The 25,939-nt window shown below is 48.6% G+C and overlaps 2 protein-coding genes across 5 annotated transcripts in view; one reads left to right on the top strand and one right to left on the bottom strand.

The window, feature by feature from the left end:
* The window catches only part of LOC148028236 (DEAD/DEAH box helicase), a 226,443-nt gene that overhangs the window by 168,946 nt on the left and 31,558 nt on the right, over positions 1 to 25,939 (top strand). The window lies entirely within an intron of this gene.
* LOC148028237 (uncharacterized) lies at positions 10,044 to 12,664 on the bottom strand. Its single transcript, XM_087689029.1, has 2 exons — positions 11,552 to 12,664; positions 10,044 to 10,181 (listed from the first exon to the last, which is right to left on the bottom strand). The coding sequence occupies exons 1-2, from the start codon at positions 12,431 to 12,433 to the stop codon at positions 10,044 to 10,046; spliced, it is 1,020 nt and encodes a 339-aa protein (XP_087545155.1). The 5' UTR covers positions 12,434 to 12,664.

The raw sequence follows: 25,939 nt of genomic DNA, 5'->3' as shown, positions 1-25,939 counted from the left end.
TCCAACCGCGACCATGTTGTTGCATACTGGGCCGAATGGAAAGTAAATCCTGTAGAAGACGGGTGTAGCCACGACCAGAGATCTTGCTTAAGAATAGCAAGAGCCGACTCATGCCACATACGACTTTCCGGCGCATCCATTACCGAGTGCCCCGATGTGGACTGGGAAGAATCAACACACATATTGAAATCCCCCATGAAGAAGCCCCGTCTGCCAAGTGCCAAGGAAGTCTGCAAAGTCTGCCAAAGCTCCCGGCGAGATAACGAATCATTCGGAGCATAGAGGCCAAGTAACCATAAGATTTCCCCTTCGAATAAAATCTCAACCACCAAAAAGCGGCCATGAACATCACTTTTAATAAGAACAGGCTGATATTTGGCATGTACAATCATGAGCACACCCGAATAATGCATGGCCTGTGTTCCTGCATAGAACAAACGAAACCCATGGCAATGCACAACTTTTCCGGCGTCACCGTGACTCTTGTGCTCAACAGCGCACAGGACATCCCACTGATTCTCATACAATGCAGTCCACATGGCATGTTGCTTGTGTCGAGAACAAATTCCTCGCACATTCCACGTGGCTATTTTCATGTGTATGCAAAACACAATCAGGTACGAGGCACAGCTTGCCTCGATTTGACTTTGTCGACGAGAATGTCCAGGACTCCCTCATCCAAGAAATCCGCCAACACCGCAAAAGAGTTCTGAGGACCAGATTTGGAAGTAGACGGCATATCTGCTTGCTTGGGGTTGAAACGTGGATAACGACGGTCCCACGGAGTAATGACGTTGCCTCTGGTATCAAAAGCCAGCTTTTCAGGTGGACCCTTTGGACGATCCGAATACATTTTCTTGGCGGGCTGGGGACGGGGGGCTGAAGAAACCATAGCAGGAGCAGAGCGCTCGGAAGACAACATTTCCTTCCTGCGCATATATGTACGCATGGAATCTTGTGAGGTAGGAGGCACAGTACTCTCCATGCCAGCAACAATCCTGTTGTCTTTTTTTGCACGTACTTCAACCCAATCAGTGGCACGGGAATCCAGACCCGAAACCTGTTGTTTACATTTGGCCAGAACTTGGGGCGGGTGGATAGTATCCAGCGATGGAGCATCACACACCATATCTTCCATGGGCGGAGCAACATGGCCCGCATTTGAAATGTGTTGCTGCTCTGGGCATTCGGCCATAAAGTGCCCCAACTGTCCACAGGAAAAGCAATGGCCTGCAAAATTGCCCCATTTCAAACGAAAGTGCAACGGATGCATGCTAGAGCAATTGAGGCGTAACCAAGCAGGCCTTTTCCTTGCAGTATCCCATAACATGCACAAGCGGTTGCGATTCACAGCCCGGAGACTGGGCGGGACCAGAACCGTGCCCACAGCGGCCATAGCATCCTTCAATAGCGGCCAATAAACAGCCGGACAATTTTCCACTTCTACCCACACAGGGCATTCACGTTACAGGAGGCACTGAAAATCTGCCATCGGGCGCCATGGAACCACATGAACCAATCGACGATCAAAAAACAAAGGCAGTTTAGACAGGAGAGCAGCACGGTGCGTCTCAGTCCAAGAGGACCTCAAAGAAACCTCGGGACCCAACAAAAATCTCTTCAACACATTCCCCTTGTAGCAGACTCTGCAGCCATTGGCGAATACGGGAAAGCAACGGAATTCGACCAGTGAAGAAGAGTATCACATCGCGATCATAAAACACCGAAAAGGAGCGTAGGACAGTTTTGGGGTCGACGATAGCTTCCACAACATCGTCAGGTGCAGAGTCGGAGAAGGCTTCCTGATTATGTTGAACATATTCACCAAGCAGAGTGTTGGTAAATTCCAGAAGATGCTCCTAGTCCACCTCCTGAGAGTCCACAGGATCCGAAGCAACCTGCGCATAGGAACGATCTTGAATAACACCTATCTCTTGCGAGGTATGCTTGGTACGTTTACCCGCAGGCTGGATGTCAGGACCTAGGGGCATCTCTTCAGTGCACGGAACCATATCCTCTGGTTCCTCAGCATCAGAATCCAGGCCAAGTGCTGCCACCGTTTGGTCTATGAAATCCAGATCCAAACCAACCATCTTGTAGGACGAGCTGATCTCGAAGGAGGACTGACGCACAGTGCAGATCCCGGTCGGCTGAGTTAGAAATTTCTCTCTCTCTCTCTCTCACTCCCAAGAACTCTCTCTCTCTCTGCCAATCGCTGCAGGAACAGGTGGCAGGCAGCTGAGATGCCAACGGGTGGCTCACAGGTCGCAGTCCCACAGGGGTGCAGTGTTACGCACGCAGGCCTTCGTCACACAAGCAGCACACGTGCAAGCGCAGGGTCGCACTTTCTCTCTCTCACCAGGGCGACCCCAGAAGGAAGGTTGCAGCCAGCGAGCAGTAGGGGTCGACGGGGTAGTCACAGGACGACCAGCGCGTGTAACACTGTGGCCAAGGGGCAAAACGGACCCGGCAGACGCCTGAGGGGAGAACTCAGGTAGGGCGCAGCTCGCTCTGACAGGTGATGGCAGGGTTAACAGGCGACGGCAGGGTTAGGGTGAACAGGCGATGCAGGGTGGATAGGCGGACAGGCGACGGCCCATAGGGCCCCGATCTGACGGCAACAGGGCCAACGGGCGACGACCACACGCAGGACACGCAGGTCAGACGGCCGGCGGCAGGGCGGAATCCACCGTCACGAGCTCTCTCGCCATCGCGTTTCTTCTCCTCTCTCTCTCTCTCTCTCTCTCTCTTTTTCGTAAAAGGTAATTGTATTAATTACGAAAAAAGTACAAGATTACATGATTACACGAGTACAAGAGACACGAGGGCCGTAGGCCAACGTGTGGGAAATCCCCGGACTAGTATACTAAAAAGGCTACACCAATCATGGCAAGGACCCAGAGGCAATTGCCAAATGCCAGGAATGCAAATCTTCGCGAGGGAGCAAGTCAGAGTGCTTGATGAGATCTAGCTGCCAATGCAAGAGCCCTTTAAGCTTTGCAATATGTCGCGGTACATTAGAGGCCGAATCAAAGAGAAAAGCATTTCGGGTGGTCCAAATGTGCCAGCATCCCCAGTATCTGAAAAAGGGAAATAAGATCTTCATATGTAACGGTGGCGGCGTGGGATACTTTGGGCGCACAAAAACCCAATCGAAAGCAGTCAGTGAGGACCCCACCACTGTGCGCCACATTTGGGACAAGAGAGACCAGATATTCTTGGCGAGCGGGCAAGAAAGAAAACAATGTCGGGCCGATTCCGCCGTAGTGGTGCAGAAGAAACAATTGCCATTCGAGATTCGATGCTTGGAAAGGGCTGAGGCAAGAGGAAGACCACCAATCATCACCCGCCACAGAAAGACCTTGCATTTGAAAGGTGCCCTATTCTGCCATCCCTCCATCAGCGTTGCCTGCCACCATGACAGAGATTTCCGCAGGCCCCAAACAGTATTAGCTTTCACACCCAGCCATTGGTGATCTTTAATAAGAAGATGATACACCTGATTAGTAGAGGCCTTTTCCAGAGTCAACTGGCCTGCAAGGTCCCAGTCCTGCCAAGGGCGATCCATAGCCAGGGCAGGAAAGGGTTGCCTACCCTGAAGTTCCGACGAAAGCTTCCCCCATAAATCACGGTATCCACGCGGGATCCTGAAAAGTCTCCTAGCAGTCCGAAACGATGCGAGGACATTGCGAGTAGCAAGGGTAGCATCCGCAATCGAAGTCACACCCAAACGGGCCATGCGGTTAAATCTTGGTCTGAGCTGATGTTTATCTTCCCATGAAAGTGATCTGGATACTGCCAACAATTCCAGCTGGAAAGAATTAGTCTGCAAGCGGTCTCCTACAGGATGCCAACGGGTCTTTTGGAGCACCACTTTCCAAGAGCCGACCAAGTGCAGTAACAAAGAGGAAGAGGGACTGGAAAATCGAGAGTCAGCATTAAGGACATGCCACCATGAGGCCCGAAGCCGTGTGTTACCCTGGCGGAGCCCGCTGTCCTCAAGAAAATAACGGGCTATGATGGTCCACGGGTGATGATCCACACACATGGCACGAAAAAGAGACCAACGAAGAGCCAGCATATGAGTTTCTGCATCCAAAATAGCTCCACCACCCATGCGCTTAGGGGTACATGCATGTGACCATGAAATCCAGGAAATGCCTGCCTGCAGTGAATCTTTCTTCCATAGCATGAAACGAATGGGATGGGTGAGAGCCTTCAAAGTAGTGGGCGTCCATGGCAGTAGTGGCAGGAAATACGTCAGCATTGGTAGCATAATTGTCTGAGCCACTTTGAGGCGGACATGGAACGGCCAGGCTTGCGACTTCCAATACATAAACTTCGCGGCCAGTTTTTGTGAAATCCACTCCAGCAGGTCCTTTGGCCGTACATCCACCCCCAATGGGTATCCAAGATGCCTGACAATGGAGCCACGGGAAACCACCTGGCCCTACCAGCCTAACGACTATAAATCCGGCTCCGTGCAACTGAGAATGGCTGACTTAAAGGCATTGATGCGAAGACCAGAGGCTTGACCAAAGAGCGTCCAAACATCTAATGCCTTGCGAATGTTGTCCCTGTCTGCCTGCAAAATCATAAAGGAGTCATCAGCCAAAGATTGGCTAATGAAGTGCTGCCCCAAAGGAAGAGATAACCCTGCCAACTGGGCAGAAGCCGCCATGGAGAATAACATTGAAAGGACCGGGTGAGTCGCCAGGGCAAAGAAGAGAGGGCTCAAAGGGCAACCCTGTTTGACCGAGCGTGCAAGGACAAATGGCTCTGTAACCCCACCATTAAGCATAACTCTTGAAGAAGCCTCAGTACTAATGGTGTAGATCAATCGGGACATCCGGATACCAAAGCTCATGGCAGACATAAGATCTGCAAGGAAAGACCAGTCCACACAATCAAACGCCTTTTCCAGGTCCAATTGAATCAAGATCACTTGCTGATTGGAGTGCCGCGCATAGTCAATAGCCATTTGCACATTTAAGATATTATGCAAAATGTTGCGGCCCTTAATGAAACCATACTGGAGAGGGTGCACAATAGCTGGAAGGTGCTTGTGAAGCCTATTTGCCAGCACTTTGGAAAAGATTTTATACATCGCGCCCATCAACGAAATTGGTCTCCAGTGTTGCAGCTTTGACGGCGAAGGGACCTTGGGAATCAGTTTGATAAGGCCTTCTTTCCATGAAGAAGGCATGACCCCTGTTTCCCAAACCTGCTGAAACATGACCACCAATGGCTTTACCAACTGCGTGGCCGAGTGCTCAAAAAATTCATTAGTGACACCATCCCAACCAGGACTTTTATCCTTAGGCAGGTGCAACAAGACATCCATAACCTCCTCTTCGCAAATATCCACCTCCAAAGTGGCTTGCATATCAAATGGAACCTGCTGGTGGACCAGATGATAGAAGACCGAGCGGGCATGCGTAACCTGGCTAGACGGCAAGGAAGAAGAACCAAAAAGATCCATAAAATAATTTCTGCACATATTGATAATGGTCTGCGGATCAGTGACCATGCGACCTTCCGAATCCTGGAGTCGAGTCATATTTTCGCGAGCCGGAGAAGCATGCAAGGCGCGAAAGAACTTATGAGACTGGCAGGCACTATCTTGCAATGTGTCAGTCAAGTTTTGCAGCTTGGCCTGCTGATAAGATTTCAAGCTAAATACTTGAATAAGATGGGCCAAACGCCGCTCCAGGGACAGCAGAAAATCATCATCTGGGGAGTCCAGGAGCAAGGAACGGACCAAGGCCAATAAGTCCTCTGCTGCATGTCGACGACGGCGACAAAGAGAGGCATTATGAATCCCATACTGCCGAGCAACCCGCTGCACATTAGAGAGCAGGCGTGCGAACGAAGCCAAGCCCTCAGAGGCGAAGTCCAATAAGAACCTCTCAATCAATTGCTGCATATAACCCTGAAAAATTGGATGCTTCAAATAAGAGCAATTGAAGCGTAAAGGGAGCTTATTCAGCAACTGCATAAAAGGTGCAATGGATTGTGCCCGCATCTCAAGCTGGAGGGGGAAATGATCCGACAACGCATATTGCTGCAAGACCTTCATCTCCAGCATCTCGGGAAGAAAATCATCCCCCTGCATGATATACATTCTTTCCAATCGCGACCAAGTGGTTGCATATTGTGCGGAATGAAAAGTGAAACCTGAAACAGAAGGGTGAAGCCACGACCAAAGATCTTGCTTAAGTACGTGCAAAGCAAAGGAGTTACACACCCGGCTTTCTGGCGTATCCATGACCGAATGCCCTGAGGTGGACTGAGAAGAGTCAACACACATATTGAAATCTCCCATCAAAAACCCCCTGCGGCCAAGTGCCATGGAGCCCTGCAAAGTGGACCATAGATCCCGTCGGGATGCGGGATCATTCGGAGCATAGAGTCCCAACAACCATAAAATCTCTCCTTCAAATAAGACTTCGATTACCAGAAATCGGCCCTGCACATCATTTTTAACAAGAACGGGCTGGTATTTCTCATGGACAATCATCAGCACGCCCAAGTAGTGCTTAGCAGGTGTCCCTGCATAAAACAGACGGAGTCCATGGCAATCCACAACTTTTCCTGCCTCACCGTGACTTTTGTGCTCCACTGCACACAATACATCCCACTGGTTCTCATGCAAGACAGACCACATGGTATGTTGCTTATGGCGAGAGCAAATGCCTCGCACATTCCACGTGGCAATCTTCATATATTTTCAAAAAAGGAAGTCAGGAACGAGGCGCCTGTTGCCTCGATTGCACCCTCATCCAGAAAATCAGCCAATACTGCAAACGAATTCGGGCGACCTGCTTTAGAGGTAGAAGGGAAATCCACTGCCTTGGGAGTAGGGCGGGGATAATGCCTATCCCAAGGTGTAATCACATTACCTTTTGCATCAAATGCCAGCTTAGCAGGTGGGCCCTTGGGGCCCTCTGAATAGGCTTTCCTTGAAGACGGATGACGGGGGGCGGACGGGGCCATAGTACGCGCATCCTGCTGTGAGGTGACCATGTCTTTCTTGCGCGTGTACGTGCGCACGGAATCCAGAGAAGCATTAGGCCCAGGATCTGCCAAGCCTGCGTTCAACTTTTTACCTTTTTTTTGTCGTGCCTCAATCCAGTCAGTGTTAGGAGAATCCAAACCCCGGACCTGTTGTTTGCCTTTATCCATGATAGTAGGTGGCTGAAGGGTCTCCTGTGCCGGGGCATCGAGGACCATGTCATCCTTGGGCTGCACAACCTGCGCCTCCTCAGAAGACCGTTGCCGTTCCGGGCATTCGGCCACAAAATGCCCTAATTTACCACATGAAAAGCAGTGTCCAGCAAAATTGCCCCATTTCAGGCGAAAATGCAAAGGATGCATGCCTGAACAAGTGAGGCGAAGCCATGCAGGCCTTTTCCTGGCCGTATCCCATAGCATGCATAAACGGTTTCGGTTCATAGCCCTGAGGCTCGGGGGAACCAGCACTGTGCCCACAACCGCCATCGCATCCTTCAACAATGGCCAGTATACCGCTGGACAGTTTCCCACTTCCACCCACACCGGGCATTCTGGTTGAAGCAGACGCTGGAAGTTAGCTATAGGGCGCCATGGTACCACATGGACTAAGCGGCGATCAAAGAATAGTGGCAACTTGGACAGGAGCTCAGCTCGATGCGATTCCGATTTCAACAGCACCTCATAAAAGCCGCGAGGTCCAAGGAAGATCTCCTCAACACACTCCCCTTGCAGTAAATGGTGCATCCATTGGCGAATATGTGAGAGCACTGGGATCCTGCTGGTGAAAAAAAGTATAATTGCACGGTCATAAAACACCGAGAAGGACCGCAAGACTGATTTTGGGTCCACCGTGGCTTCCAGCACATCATCCGCAGCCGCAGCAGAGAAAGTTTCATTATTATGCTGGACATAATCGCCAAGCAGAGTATTGGCAAAGTCCAGCAGATGTTCCCAGTCAATTTCCTGCGAATCCACAGGTTCAGAGGCAACCTGCGCATAGGAACGGTCCTGAGGACCCATTGGCTCGTCTAAAGTATGCTTGGAGTGTTTGCCTGCAGGCGGCAGTTTAGAACCCGGAGGCAGCTCCTCCGTGCATGGCACCATATCCTCCGGCTCCTCTGTATCGGAATCAGGGCCAAGGGCTGCCACCGTCCGGTCGAGAAAATCCATATCCAGGCCAGCCATACTGCTGTCTTCTCGCTTTCGCTCGCTCCCTCACTCTCTCTCTTGCTCTCTTTGTGCAAGTCTCGGAGGGCTCTCTCTCTCTCTCTCTCTCTCTCTTCTCTCTCTCTCTCCCTCTCTCGCTCTGTACAAGAGCAGATCAGATCTCGCAGCTGAGCAGGGTTGCAGTCACGTGCTGCCAGGTTAGGGTTCCCTTTTCTCTGTCACGGCACCGCAAGATGCAGAGGGCAGGCACTCGCGGGCAGCAGACGTAGAGCAGAGGGCGGACAGGACAACTGACGAAGGGGCTGAACTCGCTCACTCGCTCGACTCCTCTATGTCGAGCTCTCTCGAGCTCTGTCGAGCTCACGGGCACGCGCAGAGGTATCCAGGCGAAGACGCGTACCTGCAGACGCAGACGAGCCGACGGCGACTGACGTAACGCGGGCAGACGACGGGGGCTCAGGCGACGGTGGCGCAGACGACGGGGGCTCTAACAGACGACGGGGGGCCAGGCGACGGGGGCTCAGGGGCTCAGGCGACGGGGGCACAGACGACAGGGGCTCAGGCGATGGGGGCTCAGGCAGCCGACGATCCATCGCCCACATTCTCTCTCTCTCTCTCTCTCTACACACTCTCTCTCTCTCTCTCTCTCTCTCTCCATGTTCACTTCCTTCTTTCAGTCCGGTCAGACGTCTCTCTCTCTCTCTTTTTTTTTTCGTAAAAGGTAATTGTATTAATTACGAAAAATACAAGATAACTTGATTACAAGATAGTTGATGACACTAAGCCATCAGGAGAAAAAGTTCTCTCGCTCGCTCTCTCTCTTTCTGATTACAAGAGGCACGAGGGCCGTAGGCCAACGTGGGGAAAATCCCAGTAGTAATGCACTACAAAGTTTCACGAATCATGGCAATGACCCAGAGGCAATTGCCATATTCCAAGGAAGCAAATCCTCCCGAGGGAGTAAGTCGGCGTGTCGGATGAGATCTAACTGCCAGTGCAAGAGGCCTTTAAGCCTGGCAACATGGCGCGGTACATTAGAGGCCGAATCAAAGAGAAAAGCATTGCGCGTGGTCCAAATGTGCCAGCATCCCCAGTCTCTCTCTCTCTCTCTCGCCATCTCTCTCTCTCTCTCTCTCTCTCTCTCTCTCTCTCTCTCGTGAAGAAAATTGGATTAAATAGTGAATATTTACCATAGTCGTCAAGTACGAAAGGTACGATACGGTACGGTACAATAAAATACGGTACTAATTGGTACCTTATGATTTTATAAGGTACAGTACAATATTAGTAAATTAAAAAAATAAGATGATTTTTTAAATAACAAAAACCATAAATCATTAAATGATAGATGATAGAATACATGTTTAAAGTGGAAATAGCCATTTCATGGCAGAATAAGATTAATACATGAAGGTGACCATCGCGGTCCCATGGGCTACGCAAAACATGCGATACATCATACAACTACAGTCTAGTGTATCTGATTTTTAAAAAAAGGAGAGACCTATGTCATATGAATGATGAATCTATGATGAGGCATCACTATCATAATCATCATCATCATTAGAACCATCTGAGTGCTCATCAAGAGAGTCTGAAGATGACTCCTCGACATCCGATGATGAGATGGACTCATACTCATCCTCACTGATGAGGTTACCATCATCACCAAATGATGGCTCTCTAGGTGGCGGTTGTGTAGACAAGGAGGGGATGTCATCATAAGGCACAGGATGTGAGCTGCTAGAGCCCCGCCTTACATATGTCTGCAAGCCACTCGAACCACCCCTCCTCGATGATGGAGGGCGTCGAATGACCATGCCCCTGCTACCACCTACTCGAACTCCTCGCCCACAAGCACGCTAACTGCGAGTGTGAGGAGTATCTGCTACTATAAGCTCTCTATAGAGCTCTGCAAAAATTATCTCCTGCTCCTCGTCCACCTCCTTATGTACACTCGGAAGAGTGTCGCCCGTCAACTTAAATGTATCAACATTCACCTACACAATGCAGTGATGTATGTAAGATTGATCATGATTCATCGTAAATACTAAATGCTAAAGTCTAAATTGTAAAGTGTAAAGTTTAAACTTCAAAGTTCAAAGTTTAAAAGTTAAAACAACAAATTTTAAATGTTATAATTAAGTGTTTAAACTTTACCTGCTTCGGACTACCTATGCTCATCATAGCCCTCATCATGCGTAAGTTAGTGCAGCAATAGACTAGCTACTCTAACTGTCGTGTGCTAAGCCGATTGCGAATCTTTGTGTGAATGAGAGAATAGGCACTCAAGTTTCTCTCACATGCACTCAAAGAGCAATGCTGGGCAAGGACTGTCATGGCTAAGGGCTAAAGGGTCTCCAGTGCGTATCCAAAGTTTTGCCACCAAAATAAAGGCTTCACAAGTGGCTCTCTCCTCCAACAAGTGGGAGAAGCAAAAGCCACATGCCCTCTCTGATCTGCATAGCATCCTAGCTCCTCTAGCACTGCATTGTGGTCATCAACAGGGACCACATGAGTCAAATAAGCAAGTTGGTCTGAACAGAACTCTCTATCATCCATGACCGCCGGTGACTTGTAGCCTGGATGTACCAATGCGGCAAAACCATGGATGGGCTTATGCATCCACACCCATCTCCTCTCTGCTATCTCTAAAACATGTGCACGTTGTGTCTCTATGATCACTGTACAAGCACGTGCCTCTGCTAATGCCGCTCTAACGAAGTGAACAAGAAGGCCCATGGTGGACCCCTCGCAATCACTCAATCATAACACCCTATAAAAGGGAGTCGCGACAATGACAACAGCACGGACTTTTTGCCAAAACTTCTCATTAAGGCACAAGCCCTGCATGGCTTTGGCCTTCTCTGTCTCATGCTCATCCCACTCATTCCATAGAATGGACACCACTGTCTGGCGCAAGGCGGACCGCACCTCATAAAGGCGCTCCAGCAATAACCACATGTAAGCAAAGCGTGTTGAAGAAGGCTTCTTCAACTCCAGTGTGCTATGCTCACGATACATCGTAAGCACCTTTACCTTTACCGTGAAGAATGTGACAATTGATATAGCTTTGTGGACTAGCCTCTTTACCCACTTGAGCTTTCCAATGTCCTCCATGAGCAAGTCCAAACAATGACTTGCACATGGAGTCCACACAATGGTAGGGAACTCGGCCTCAAGCAAATGGCCCATGCGCTGACAATTTGATGCAATGTCGGTAACAACTTGCACCACATTTGAGGGGTCCACCTACAACCACAATTTACAAATTACAAGTTATGTATAAATTAAATTTCAATTATGAATCATGATATTATCATAATGAAAGAAAGTGAAACAAATTTAAAACGCAAATTGCAATGTATACCTCAATGATAGCTTGTTGAATGTGGCGGTAGATGAATGCGCCTGTCGTTTTTCTCCCCCTCTTGCCGGTACCTACGGCCCGCAAAAAGTAAGTGCCAAGTTGACATGAGACGAGTATGTTGATGATGTCCCGTTTCTTACAATCACTCCATCCGTTGGTGAGAATGGAGCAACCATATTTTATCCATGCAGCCCGAATAGGATCAAGGGCTCTATCAATCCTCTCTTTCTCTTCATCAATCTTTCTCGTCCTCATGTCGTTGTATGTGACACATGTCCATCCTTCACATGGACCCACATTGGCAATGGCTTTTACCATCTTCTTCCATTGCTCTTGCTTTAAGACATTGAATGCAAGATTGCACTCAATCACCGTGCGTGCAATTTCAATGTCCGCAAGTGGTTGCCTTTCTCTAAGAAAGGCAACCGATCCATGCACATGACCAGGAGCTTGAGAGAGAGACGATTGTCTCTCCCACATCGCATGAGCCTCCACTCTTTGTCTATTATCGAAGCCAGATGTGGATGTGGAGCCTCCACCACCAATGATAGAGGCCTCTCCCGCATCAGTTGAAGATATGCCCACATTGGATGCTTCCTCATTAGTAGGCATAGGAGTTGGTGCCGATAAGCCACTTCCTCCTCCTCTTGTGGATCCCCCACTCATCTTGGCAAGAATCTCCTCTGCAATGTTTTGAGGGATCTCCTTGCATGGAGCAACTTGCCCCCCTGTCTTGGAAAGATGTTGGAGAAGTTGAGGTGCACCATTTGTATAGCACTTCCTGCAATACTTACATGTCCAATGGTGGGAGTTGGACTTCTTTGTGTCGCTCTCCACATGGATCGCATGCAAATTGAAGGCCTCATCCTTCTCACGAGCCATGGTGCCGATGACGAATAAAGAGGCCCGAGAGAGAGAGAGAGAGAGAGAGAGAGAGAAAACCTGCGCCTTGTCGTGACCTGCCGCCTGCACCGTTTCGCCACTCCTGGGGTCAGGGTCCTTGCCACCGTCGCCCTGCAATTTCGTCAGGCCTTGTTCTTCGCGTTCTGGTCCTGCGTGCCGTGTTGCCTCATCCCGGCTTCTGTTGTGCCTGTCTCCTGTCCTGTCACGCTGCCACGCCTACAGACACCCATTTTGGTTCGACGATTGTCCTGTCCGCGGGTCCGCGGGTCCGCGTGCTCGCGTTTGTTATTCTTTGCAGCGGTGCACAACTGTTGTCAACCCTAATCTCCACAGTCGTCAGAGAAGCAACGCCTCGACCAGAGTGCCCCCTGATCTGTACACACACACAGAGAGAGAGAGAGAGAGAGAGAGAGAGAGAGAGAGAGAGAGAGAGAGAGACGCTTGAACGAGTGCACGCCTGTTCGCCTGTGGTCCCCTGCTTTACGTCCGCGTGCAGAGCTAAGGAAGCAGTATGGCTAGCCTGGATATGGATTTTCTAGACCGGACGGTGGCAGCCCTTGGCCCTGATTCCGATACAGAGGAGCCGGAGGATATGGTGCCCTGCACGGAGGAGATGCCTCCGGGTTCTGAACTGCGGTCTGCGGGCAAACGCTCCAAGCATACTTCTGACAAGCCAATGGGTCCTCAGGAACGTTCCTATGCGCAGGTTGCCTCTGATCCTGTGGATTCACAGGAGATTGACTGGGAGCATTTGCTGGACTTTGCCAATACTCTACTTGGCGATTATGTCCAGCACAACAATGAAACTTTTTCTGACGCGGGAACTGATGATGTGCTGGAAGCCACGGTGGACCCGAAATCAGTCTTGTGGTCCTTCTCGGTGTTTTATGACCGTGCAGTTATACTTTTCTTCACTGGCAGGATCCCAGTGCTTTCACATATTCGCCAGTGGATGCACCATTTATTGCAAGGGGAGTGTGTTGAGGAGATCTTCCTTGGACCTCGCGGCTTTTATGAGGTGCTGTTGAAATCGGAAACACATCGAGCTGAGCTCTTGTCCAAGCTGCCATTATTCTTTGATCGCCGCTTGGTCCATGTTGTACCATGGCGCCCTATGGGCGATTTCCAGCGTCTGCTTCAACGAGAATGCCCGGTATGGGTGGAAGTGGAAAATTGTCCGGCGGTTTATTGGCCATTGTTGAAGGATGCGATGGCCGTTGTGGGAACAGTGTTGGTGCCCCCAAGCCTCAGGGCTATGAATCGAAACCGTTTATGCATGTTATGGGACACAGCCAGGAAAAGGCCTGCGTGGCTTCGCCTCAATTGTTTTAGCATGCATCCTTTGCATTTTCGCTTGAAATGGGGCAACTTTGCAGGCCACTGCTTTTCATGTGGTAAATTGGGGCATTTCATGGCCGAATGCCCTGAAAGGCAACCGTCTTCCGAGGATGCGCAGGTTTTGCTGCCTAAGGATGACATGGTGCTTGATTCCCCAACACAGGAGGCCCTTCAGCTACCAAATGTCGTGGATAAAGGCAAACAACAGGTCCTGGGTTTGGATTCTCGTAGCACTGATTGGATTGAGGCACGTCAAAAAAAAGGTAAAAAGTTGGATGCAGGCCTAGCGGATCCTGGGCCTTATACTTCACAGGATTCCGTGCGCATGTATATGCGCAGGAAAGAAATGTTCACTTCACAGCCGGCTGCGCGTACTATGGCCCTGTCTGCCCACCGTAATCAGTCTACAAGGAAAGCCTATACAGACGGCCCCAAGGGTCCACGTGCTAAGCTGGCGTTTGATACAAAAGGTAATGTGATTACACCCTGGGATCGGCGTTATCCCCGCGCCACTCCCAAGGCAGTGGATTTTTCCTCTACCTCTAAAGCAGGTCGCCAGAATTCGTTTGCAGTATTGGCTGACTTTCTGGATGAGGGTGTCCTAGATGCTCTCGCGGAAAAGGTGAAATCGAGGCAACAGGCGCCTCGTTCCTGACTTCCTTTTTTGAAGATATATGAAGATAGCCACGTGGAATGTGCGAGGCATTTGCTCTCGCCATAAGCAACATGCCATGTGGACTGTCTTGCATGAGAACTAGTGGGATGTATTGTGTGCAGTTGAACACAAAAGTCACGCTGAAGCAGGGAAATTTGTGGATTGTCATGGCTTCCGTCTGTTTTATGCAGGGATACATGCTACACACTATTCGGGCGTGTTGATGATTGTCCATGAGAAATACCAGCCTGTTCTTGTCAAAAATGATGTGCAAGGCCGCTTTCTAGTAATCGAAGTCTTATTTGAAGGAGAGATTTTATGGTTGCTGGGCCTCTATGCTCCGAATGATCCCGCATCCCGACAGGATCTTTGATTGACTTTGCAGGGCTCCATGTCACTTGGCCGAAGGGGATTTTTGATGGGAGATTTCAATATGTGTGTTGACTCTTCTCAGTCCACTTCAAGGCATTCGGTAATGGATACGCCGGAAAGCCGGGTGTGGAATTCCTTTGCTTTGCGCGTGCTTAAGCAAGATCTTTGGTCGTGGCTTCACCCTTCTTTTTTAGGCTTTACTTTTCATTCCACACAATATGCAACTACTTGGTCGCGGTTGGACCGAATGTATATCATGCAAGGGGATGATTTTCTTCCCGAGATGCTGGAAATGAAGGTCTTGCAGCAATATGCGTTGTCGGACCATTTTCCCCTCCAGCTTGAGATGCGGGCACAATCTATTGCACCTTTTATGCAGTTGCTGGATAGGCTCCCTTTACGTTTCAACTCCTCTTATTTAAAGCATCCAATTTTTTAGGGCTATATGCAGCAATTGATTGAGAGGTTCTTATTGGACTTCGCCTCTGATGGCTTAGCTGCATTTGCACGGCTGCTCTCTAATGTGCAGCGGGTTGCTCGGCAGTATGGGCTTCATCATGCCTCTCTTTGTCGGCGACGTCGACATGCAACAGAGGACTTACTGGCTTTGGTCCGTTCCTTGCTCGTGGATTCCCCAGATGATGATTTTCTGCTGTCACTGGAAAGGCGTTTGGCCCATCTTATTCAAGTTTTTCAGTTGAAATCTTATCAGCAGGCCAAGCTGCATAACTTGACTGACACATTGCAAGATAGTGCCTGCCAGTCTCATAAGCTCTTTCGCACCTTGCATGCTTCTCCGGCTCGCGAAAATATGACTAGACTCTAGGATTCGGAAGGTCGCATGGTCACTGATCCGCCGACCATTGTCACTATGTGCAGAAATTATTTTATGGAACTTCTTGGTTCTTCTCCCTCGCCTTCTAGCCAGGTTACGCATGCCTGCTCGGTCTTCTATCATCTGGTCCGCCAGCAGGTTCCACTTGATATGCAAGCCACTTTGGAGGCAGATATTTGCGAGGAGGAGGTTATGGATGTTTTGTTGCACCTGCCTAAGGATAAAAGTCCTGATTGGGATGGTCTTACCAATGAATTCTTTGAGAACTCAGCCACGCAGTTGGTGAAGCCTTTGGCAGTCATGTGTCAGCAGGTTTGGGAAACAGGGGTCATGCCTTCCTCATGGAAACAAGGCCTTATCAAACTGATTCCCAAGGTCCCTTCGCCGTCAAAGCTGCAACACTGGAGACCAATTTCTTTTATGGGCTCGATGTATAAAATCTTCTCCAAAGTGCTGGCGAATCGGCTTCACAAGCACCTTCCAGCTATTGTGCATCCTCTCCAATATGGTTTCATCAAGGGCCGCAACATTCTGCATAATATCTTGAATGTGCAAATGGCTATTGACTATGCGCGGCACTCCAGTCAGGAAGTGGTATTGATTCAATTGGACTTGGAAAAGGCGTTTGACTATGTGGACTGGTCTTTCATTGCAGATCTCATGTCTGCTATGGGCTTTGGTACCCGGATGTCCCGATTGATCTACACCATTAGTGCTACGGCTTCTTCAAGAGTTATGCTCAATGGTGGGGTTACAGAGCCATTTGTCCTTGCACGCTCGGTCAGACAGGGTTGCCCTTTGAGTCCTCTCTTCTTTGCCTGGCGACTCACCCAGTCCTTTCAATGTTATCCTCAATGGCGGCGTCTGCTCAGGTGGCAGGATTGTCTCTTCCTTTGGGGCAGCACTTCATTAGCCAATCTTTAGCTGATGGCACCTTTATGATTTTGCGGGCAGACAGGGACAACATTCGAAAGGCATTAGATGTTTGGACGCTCTTTGGTCAGGCCTCTGGTCTTCGCATCAATGCCTTTAAGTCGGCCATTCTCAGTTGCACGGAGCCTGATTTACAGTCATTAGGCTGGCAGGGCCAGGTGGTTTCCCGTGGATCCATTGTCCGGCATCTTGGATACCCGTTGGGAGTGGATGTACGGCCAAAGGACCTACTGGAGTGGATTTCACAAAAACTGGCGGCGAAGTTTATGTATTGGAAGTCGCAATCGTGGCCATTCCATGTGCACCTCAAAGTGGCTCAGACAATTATGCTACCAATGCTAACGTATTTCCTGCCATTGCTGCCGTGGACGCCTACTACTTTGAAGGCTCTCACTCATCCCATTCGTTTCATGCTATGGAAGAATGATTCCCTACAGGCAGGCATTTCATGGATTTCATGGTCACATACATGTACCCCTAAACGCATGGGAGGTGGCGCTATTTTGGATGTAGAAACTCATATGTTGGCTCTTCGTTGGTCTCTTTTTCGTGCCATGTGTGTGGATCATCACCCGTGGACCATCATAGCCCGTTATTTTCTTGAGGACAGCGGGCTACGCCATGGTAACACACGGCTTCGGGCCTCCTGGTGGCATGTCCTTAATGCTGACTCTCGATTTTCCAGTCCCTCTTCCTCGTTGTTACTGCACTTGGTTGGCTCTTGGAAAGTGGTGCTCCAAAAGGCCCGTTGGCATCCAATAGGGGACCACTTGCAGACTGACTCCTTTCAGCTGGAATTGTTGGCAGTATCCAGATTACTTTCATGGGAAGACAAACATCAGCTCAGACCGAGATTTAACCTCATGGCCCGTTTAGGTATGACTTCGATTGCGGATGCTACCCTTGCCACTCGCAATGTCCTCGCATCGTTTCGGACTGCTAGGAGACTTTTTAGGATCCCGCGCGGATACCGTGGTTTATGGAAAAAGCTTTTGTTGGAGCTTCAGGGTAGGCAACCCTTTCCTGCCCTGGCTGTGGATCGTCCTTGGCAAGACTGGGACCTTGCAGGCCGGTTGAGTCTGGAAAAGGCCTCTACTAATCAGGTGTATCATCTTCTCATTCAAGATCACCAATGGCTGGGTGTGAAAGCTAATACTGTTTGGGGACTGCGGAAATCACTGTCATGGTGGCAGGCGACGCTGATGGAGGGCTGGCTGAATAAGGCACCTTTCAAATGCAAAGTCTTTCTTTGGCGGGTAATGATTGGTGGTCTTCCTCTTGCCTCGGCCCTTTCCAAGCATCGAATCTCAAATGGCAATTGTTTCTTCTGTACCACTATTGCGGAATCGGCCCGACATCGTTTTCTTTTTTGCCCGCTCGCCAAGAATATCTGGTTACTCTTGTCGCAAATCTGGCGCGCGGTGGTGGGGTCCTCACTAACTCCTTTCGATTGGGTTTTTGTGCGCCCAAAGTACCCCACACCGCCACAGCTACATATGCAGATCTTATTTCACTTTTTCAGATACTGGGGATGCTGGCACATTTGGACCACGCGCAATGCTTTTCTCTTTGATTCGGCCCCTAATGTACCGAGACATATTGCAAGGCTTAAAGGGCTCTTGCATTGGCAGCTAGATCTCATTCGACACTCCGACTTGCTCCCTCGGGAGGATTTGCATCCCTGGCATATGGCAATTGCCTTTGGGTCGTTGCCATGATTGGTGTAACCTTTTTAGTGCATTAGTACGGGGATTTCCCACACGTTGGCCTAGGGCCCTCGTGTCTCTTGTAATCATGTAATCATGTAATCTTGTACCTTTTTTCGTAATTAATACAATTACCTTTTACGAAAAAAGAGAGAGAGAGTGAGAGAGATGCTTGAGTCTCGACTCTCAACTCTTGAAACTTGAGTCTTGAAAGTTGAAAGGGAGGGAGACTCGAGAGGCCCGAGGGTTGGGGTAAAGTTGTGGGGTAAGGTTGAAAGAGCAAGAGTGAGAGAGAGGGAATGGGAGATGAGAATGGCAAATGCTTTGATAGGGTGTGGCCTGCGGGATAGAGGCCCGAGGGGATGGGAGATGAGATTTGAGAATGGAAAATCCTTTGATAGGGTGCAGGAAAGAGGAAGATGAGAATGGTAACTATAAGTGCTTGCTGAATTGGTGTGGAAGCATGGAGGAGAGAAGCACCTTTTGTAGATGAGAGAAGGGTCAAAGTTCAAAGTTCAAACAGTCAAAGTCTAAAGAGAGAAGGAATCCAAAGAGAGGGCTGCAAGCTGGAGCCTGGAAGGAATCCAAAGAGGAGCACTTTTTAAGTTTTGAATGGCTGGAATTTGGAAAAGGGGGGTGGGGTGAGGTATCCAAGGCTTCCCACCCCCCCAAAAAGCACAACAGTGCAAGAAAAGTGCGAAATGCGGTACGCGGGAACCCAAGAAACACAAAACGAGGACGTGCAGGCTAGGTTGCTGAAAGAGGCCTGTTTTATCGTACAAAATCGTATTGTACGGTACCGTACGGACTATTCCGTACCATGTACGGAGGCAACTATGATATTTACATCAGACCATCAGGTCAGCACACTCTATCTCTCTCACTCTTTGTGTAACTACTATGTACACGAGGCCTATAGGCTCTCAGAACAACCAAAACAACCTATTACATGAACAATACTAATAGATCAGACAGAAGGAACAACTAGAATAGAGCGAACAATTGCTAGCCAGGGAGCAACAATATCCAAAAGAACTAGGTCCACTGACATCATAGAGGAGATTTGCCATAACACTATTCCACGCGCACGGGCCACATTCCCATGGATGCTCGATGCTGCATCAAAAATAAAGGCATTGCGAGTATGCCATATATGCCATAGGGCTGTCCATGTAAGGAAATGAAATAGGCAGGAACAATCTGAACTCAAAGAGGGCATAGAGGACATATTTCCCATAATCCACGAATGAACCGATAGGCGGTGCTGAGTCACCGAGAACCACACACAGGAAATGAAATTCCAGATCTATCGTGTCACAGGGCAAGAGACAAAGAGGTGAAGCAAAACACAACGCCCAACAAAGATCTTTCGAGCACGGAGCACTTCACCCGTTGGAAGACCCCCAACGAGCAATCGCCACATTTACACTTTTCCTTGATACAGGACCTTAGACTTTCAAAGCTGGATAAACCTTTCCCGCCACTTCATTTTACTGTCCCTACGATGCCATAACCTATTCACTTTCCCCATGACCCATTTCTTGGCTTCCACCATCTGATGATGTATTTGATTAGTTGACCTTTTCCCAAAATCATCAAGAAGCACAAACATCCAGTCATGCCAAGGATCCAATGGGTGTAATGTAGGCAAAGGAAAGAACCTCTAAAGACTGTTCTGGATGGATGACCAAATGTCCTTGTATCCATGAGGCACCCTAAAATACTGACGAATACGCCTAAAGGAATAAAGACGGGGCTGCCCAGGAATAACACCATCACGGACTGTCTTCAACCCGAACCTAGCCATCCGATTGAACTTCTCGCTACAAATCTTTTAGTGGCCAATCCAATAACCTCGAAGAAGCCAGTATTTCTTCTTGCAACAAATTTTCCAATACATGAACTTGTCATGAATTCGAGAGGCCATCCAATCCAGCAAGGCTTGGGGAGCAACCTCCACACCAATAGGATATCCCAAGTGTCTGGTTATATTACCCCTTGTGATCACAATGCCATTCCAGCCCAAGGTGTGCAAATCATTCTGCGAGAGAGAAGGGTGGATTTCTGAGTATTAATGTGAAGACTCGATGCCAAAGCAAAAAGATTCCAGGCCACCAATGCCCGGTTAACATTAATACGATCCGCCTTAAGTAACATAAAAGAATCATCTGCCAAAGATTGACCCACAAGTTGGTCACCGCCAAGAAGAGTCAAGCCAATTGTCTGACCTTGAGCTGCCAACTTATCTAGTAATGAGAGCATGGGGTGAGTTACCAAAGCAAACAGCAAAGGGCTAAGAGGACAGCCTTGCTGAAGGGACCAAGATAGGCAATTTCCTCCGTAATCCCTCCATTAAGAGCAATCCGGGCCACAGCACCCTGACTAATAGTATCAACTAGAGAAATCATACGGGGTCCAAACCCCATTGTAGACATTAATTGCCGTAAGAAAGACCAGCTGACATGATCAAAAGCCTTCTCAATATCCAACTGAAGCATAACAACTTGCTAGCTAGAAGCTTTGGCATAGTCAATTTCGAGTTGAACATTCAAAATGTTATGCATTATATTCCGACCTTTAATAAAACTGTATTGACGTGGATGAATGAGGTGCGGAAAAACTTTGTACAATCTGTTGGCAATAATTTTGGAGAAGATTTTATATAATGATCCCATAACAGAAATGGGTCTCCATTGTTTCAAAGAGGTCGGAGAGGGAACCTTGGGCTACAACCTGATGATAGCAATCTTCCAATCCGTAGGCATCATACCAGAGTTCCACACCTGCTGACATAAGCGAGTTAATGGGTCCTTAAGCAGTTGCACATGGGCTGAAAACAGCTCATTAGAAAGCCCATCCTAGCTTGGACTTTTTCTTCGAGGCAAGTGAGACAGCACTTTTTCCACTTCATCTTCAGAAATATCAGCCTCCATGAGATTCACCCATTTTGGTTTGACCTGATTACTAACCATGTCACAAATATATGTTTGAGCAGAGAGAACAGCATCAGAAAGAATCTCTTGCGGACCCAACAAGGCCCTATAAAAGTCAACAGTCATCCGAATAATAGAGGCAAGGTCGGTCACCAAATCACCTTGCCCATCCTTTAAGCGCACAATATTTTCCCGGGCATATTTCTGATGCAGACAAGCAAAAAAATGATGAGTTTGACAATTGTTATCATGTAAAGCTTCAGCTCTGGCCAACAGTTTGTATTTTGCATATTCCTCTTCTTGAAGAGATTGGACCCTGCCTTTCAGCCATTCAATGCATGTGAGCAAGTCATCATTGGAATCCCCAGTCTGACACAAAGACAAGGAATGAGGTAATAAGGATTAAGCTTGCTGCAATTCATCTTGAAACGAGGAAGCATGCTGAATACCATATTGTCGGGATAACACTCATGCATTATCCCTAAAAACCGCCCATGCTTCCATCCCTATAGATAGGACCCTCAAGCTAAAAGAGGCTATCAGTGCTGAACACCTTCCATAAACTGATTTTGTTGCAAAAAAGATTGATTAAACCGAAGAGGCAAATGGGCAAAGAGGGCCTTAAATGCATGAACAGGTCTATGGCTCATTTCCAAGTCCAAAGGGTAATGATCTGACAAAACATGCTGTTTTTCCACTCGCATATCGATGACTACAGGAAGAAAAGGATCACTTTGTCAGACATATATCCTATCCAGTCTGGCCCAAGTGTTTGGATGCTGAAAAGAACGATAAGTGTATCCAGCTTGTGATGGATACATCCAAGACCACATGTCCTGTTTCAAAGATGCTGCTGCAAGAGCATCCCAAGCCTGTCTCTCAAGACCATCCGTAACCGAATGCAGAGAGATCGCCTAATCCACAGAAACACAGGTATTAAAATCATCCTTAACAAAGCCTTGATGAGCCATGGGAAGGCAGTGCAAGTCTTCCCAAAGCTGACGACGTTCCCTTGCAATAGAAGGAGCATACACACCTACAATCCACAAAACCTCACCCTCATAAATTATTTCAAGAATCAAAAATTGGCCACGAGGGCCTTGAGAGACCAACGATGGATGTAGGGAGGATTTGACCGCCAACATAACTCCCAATCTGTGCAGAGGACGACCACTAAAGAAAACTGCATAATCCTTATATACATATGAAGATCCAGCCAAAGCGTGTTGTTTATGCTCCAACACACAAAAAACATCCCGTTTTCCATCTAGCACCACTTTCCACAACCGGTACTGCTTTTTGCCTGAAGAAATACCTTTCACATTCCACAGAGCAATTTTCATAATGAATCACAAATGAAAAGAACTATTGAACCGCCGCTTTTCCTTTTCCTTTTACATCAATAGCCTTGGCAGCCTGGAATCTCTCCATTTCACCTCGAATAACATCAACAAGATCTGCCCTCTGCAAGCCGGCAATGGAAGCACGAGAAGGGAAGTGTTGTTGCTGTGAGCGGAACACATCCTGAGGAGGCACAAGCCTCCCAAACGCATCAAAGCGCAAAGCAGAATCAAAAGGCCTTTTATCTTCTACTGCCGAAGCACGCAAAGATTGGGGTTTCGTATAAAACCCCTTTCCTCTACATTGAAAGGTTTGAGTGATAGGGGGTGGTGGAAGATGAGCAGGAGTGGAGCAAGAATCCTTTCTTGCATTACGACGAACAACTGTAACCTAGGAATCCTCCTGAAGAGGCAAGTTCTGCCCACCCACAAGCGAAGCACGCTTCCCATCAGCATGGAAAACGTCCTTCTTGCCTTCATTACGATCATGTTGAAAAAGCTACTCAGGATCAGCCACGGGCTTTTGAATCGTCTGTTGAGGGAGGTGGTCTTGCATTTCCATATATGAGTCCATAGAGCATTGCCCTACCTTCATATTTTTGTCACATTCCGAAATGAAATGGCCCAGCTGGCCACATCTAAAACAGTGTCCTGCAAAAGTACCCCATTTCAACTCATACACCAACGTTTGTAGCCCTGGAACCTCAAAACGAATCTTCATCGAGCAAGATTTCCTTGTATTCCAAAGTATACATGCCCTATTCCGATTAAGGAAAGCCAGCCAAGGTTCCACCAAAACCTCCCAATGGTTCTCAAAACCAAAGGGAGAAGTCTCCAGAGATGCGCAGGGAAATCCACCACCTCTACCCAAATGGGGCATGCCTGTCTCAGCACCTCCTGAAACTCAACCATGGGCCTTCAAGGGACCACATAAACTAGTTGCCAATCCATAAACAAAGGAATGCATTGCATAATAAGAGCCCGTACTTCTACGGAACGAAAAAGAACCTCAAAGAACCCTTTCGGGCCATCATAAATCTTTTCCACTAGGGGAACCTGCATATGCCCTAAAACTTCTTCAGAGCACTGTTCAAAACTGGCAAGCATAGACTGCAGCCAAGCACAAATTCTGGTGATCAAAGGGGTCCTTCCAGTAAAATCAAATATGGTTGCCCTCTCATGGAAAGCAACTATCCATTGTAGAACCAAGTCGGTTCCCATGACTGCAACTACTTGATCCCCATTTGCTAGTGCGTTAGCTCTATCCTCATTATGATGGACATATTCTGACATAAGATGATTCGCAGTGGCCAACATGAATTGTAAAGATCCATTGGGCTATGAATATGAAACATGTACCTCTAGTTGAGACGAATTTGGACTCAAGACCGGTTCTTCAACTGACATCCTATGATGTTTAGCCATGTCTTCACTATCCTGCAATGGCCGGAGTTCATCAGCCAAGGAATCGCCATCCGGATCAACGAAGTCTTTGTCATTCCCTTGCCCAATCTACTAATCGAGAAAGGCCATGTTGATGCCATTAGATTGCAGAGCCAGAGTATCACTTTCCATTTCATCGCTGGTAGGAGAAGTCATCCTTACATAATCAAATCGAAGGTGCAGGCAGTGTCAAGGCGATGTAGACGGTGTCAGAAATGGTGCAACCTAGGCCAGCCTTATCCTTCTCTCCCTTTTTTTTTTCGTAAAAGACCCTTCTCTTTTTTTTTTCATAAAAGGTAATTGTATTAATTACGAAAAAATGTACAAGTTTACATGATTACAAGATACACGATGGCTCTAAGCCATCGTGTGTAAAATCTCAGTACGAAACCACTAAAGAGTTACACAAGTCATAGCAAAGACACAAAGGAAATTGCCATATGCTAGGGAAGTAAGTCCTCCTGAGGGAGCAAGCCAGAGAAAAAACCGAGTACAAGGAAGTGCTCATGTTCAACAGACTAGCTGGAGCTGATCAGAGTCACAGATATATAAAAACAGGTCTTGGCCGCCCAAAGTGCACATGAAATGAGATTGGAGCTCCTACCAAGCTCGAGACTCGCCCTACACCTGGTCCCATCGACCATGGACGGAGTGGATGATGGAGGTCCAAAGCTCTGCTAAAGTTGACTGTACTGAAAGATTCTCCCCGCCAAAAACCTCCTAGCACCGCGCCTTCTAGATATGCCATCAATAAGACTCCCAATGATCTCCCATACCTCAGAGCGGTCTATTGTGGGCTCCAATACTTGGCGGATGGGTAGAGCCTCCAAGCTGATTACTGCACATGACCCAGCCTCAACAAGGAAGATCGTGTCTTGCATCCCAACCTCGTACAGAAGGTGATGACCCTGGCTTACTACCTGCCAGTAGAAAGCTCCCCATGAGATACATCCAAGGCTGGGTGCTATGCGGCGGAGGATGCAGCATGCTCCTCTCCACACTAGCTACGCCGCCTCACACGACCTACATCTGGGCTAACCAACTTCCTACCGCTAGGCCTCCATGTGCCACCAACCATACGAAATACGATACCCTCCTCGGCCTCTAGCTGTCCCATAGGCAGTGCCAAAAAGTCCGTCGGAAAGCATCCCTGATGTTGTGCTCCACCCAGTACTTGTTGCGCAACAGCACTCAGTCCAGGTCCTGCATTAGTACGTTTCTGCCAATCCTGGCTGTGTACTCCAGGAACCATAGTGGCTTCTTGGCGACCGTAGTGGCCGGCCATAGCCACTCTCCTAGATCCCACTCCAACTCATCAAGTGGTCTACCCTCCCAAATCCAAAGGCGCCACTCTCGGAGCTCCTCCCAGAAAACTTAGGGGTCTAGACGCTATGTCTTCCCCTAAAGGCCCACCACCTAAATCCTCCTCCACAAAAGGACAGCTATCCCCTCATCCTGTTGCCCTTTGTCAAGGGCTAGATGCCCCCCCTCTTTCACGGTGAAGAAGGTCCCATGTGGGACTCCGCCCACTCTACTTGCCACGTGTAGGGGGGTACCTATCGATGAAAGCTTAGCGGTCCATACCTCCGTGAGCTCTACTGTGTCTCGTACCTAGGGGCCAAGCCACTTCTAAGGTATTGCTGCGTCGATCTCCCTTCTCCTCAATCCGACTCCTCTCTAGTAACCTAATGCCCGCTGCAACACCTCCTCATCCACCAGCCTGTACACCTCTAGCCAGGTTTTAATGGTGCAAGCCGGGCTGGCCTCCCAACCAGCCCACTGGATGTGGGGGCGCTCGCCAATCTGTACCCCCTCCTGATCTTTGCTAGTGCCTTATAGGCAAGTGGCAACAGGGTGATCGGTCTCCATTGAGATAGCTCCAACTAGTCTCTCCCTTTGGGGAGGAGACTGATAAGACCTGCCGATAGAC

This window comes from Lygodium microphyllum, chromosome 12 (genome assembly GCF_053477565.2).
Source record: "Lygodium microphyllum isolate KBCC chromosome 12, Lygodium_microphyllum_v1.1.10, whole genome shotgun sequence".
NCBI classification, from domain to species: Eukaryota; Viridiplantae; Streptophyta; class Polypodiopsida; order Schizaeales; family Lygodiaceae; genus Lygodium; species Lygodium microphyllum.
Note: the sequence above shows the minus strand (reverse complement) of the source record. Positions and strands in the feature narration are given on the sequence as shown.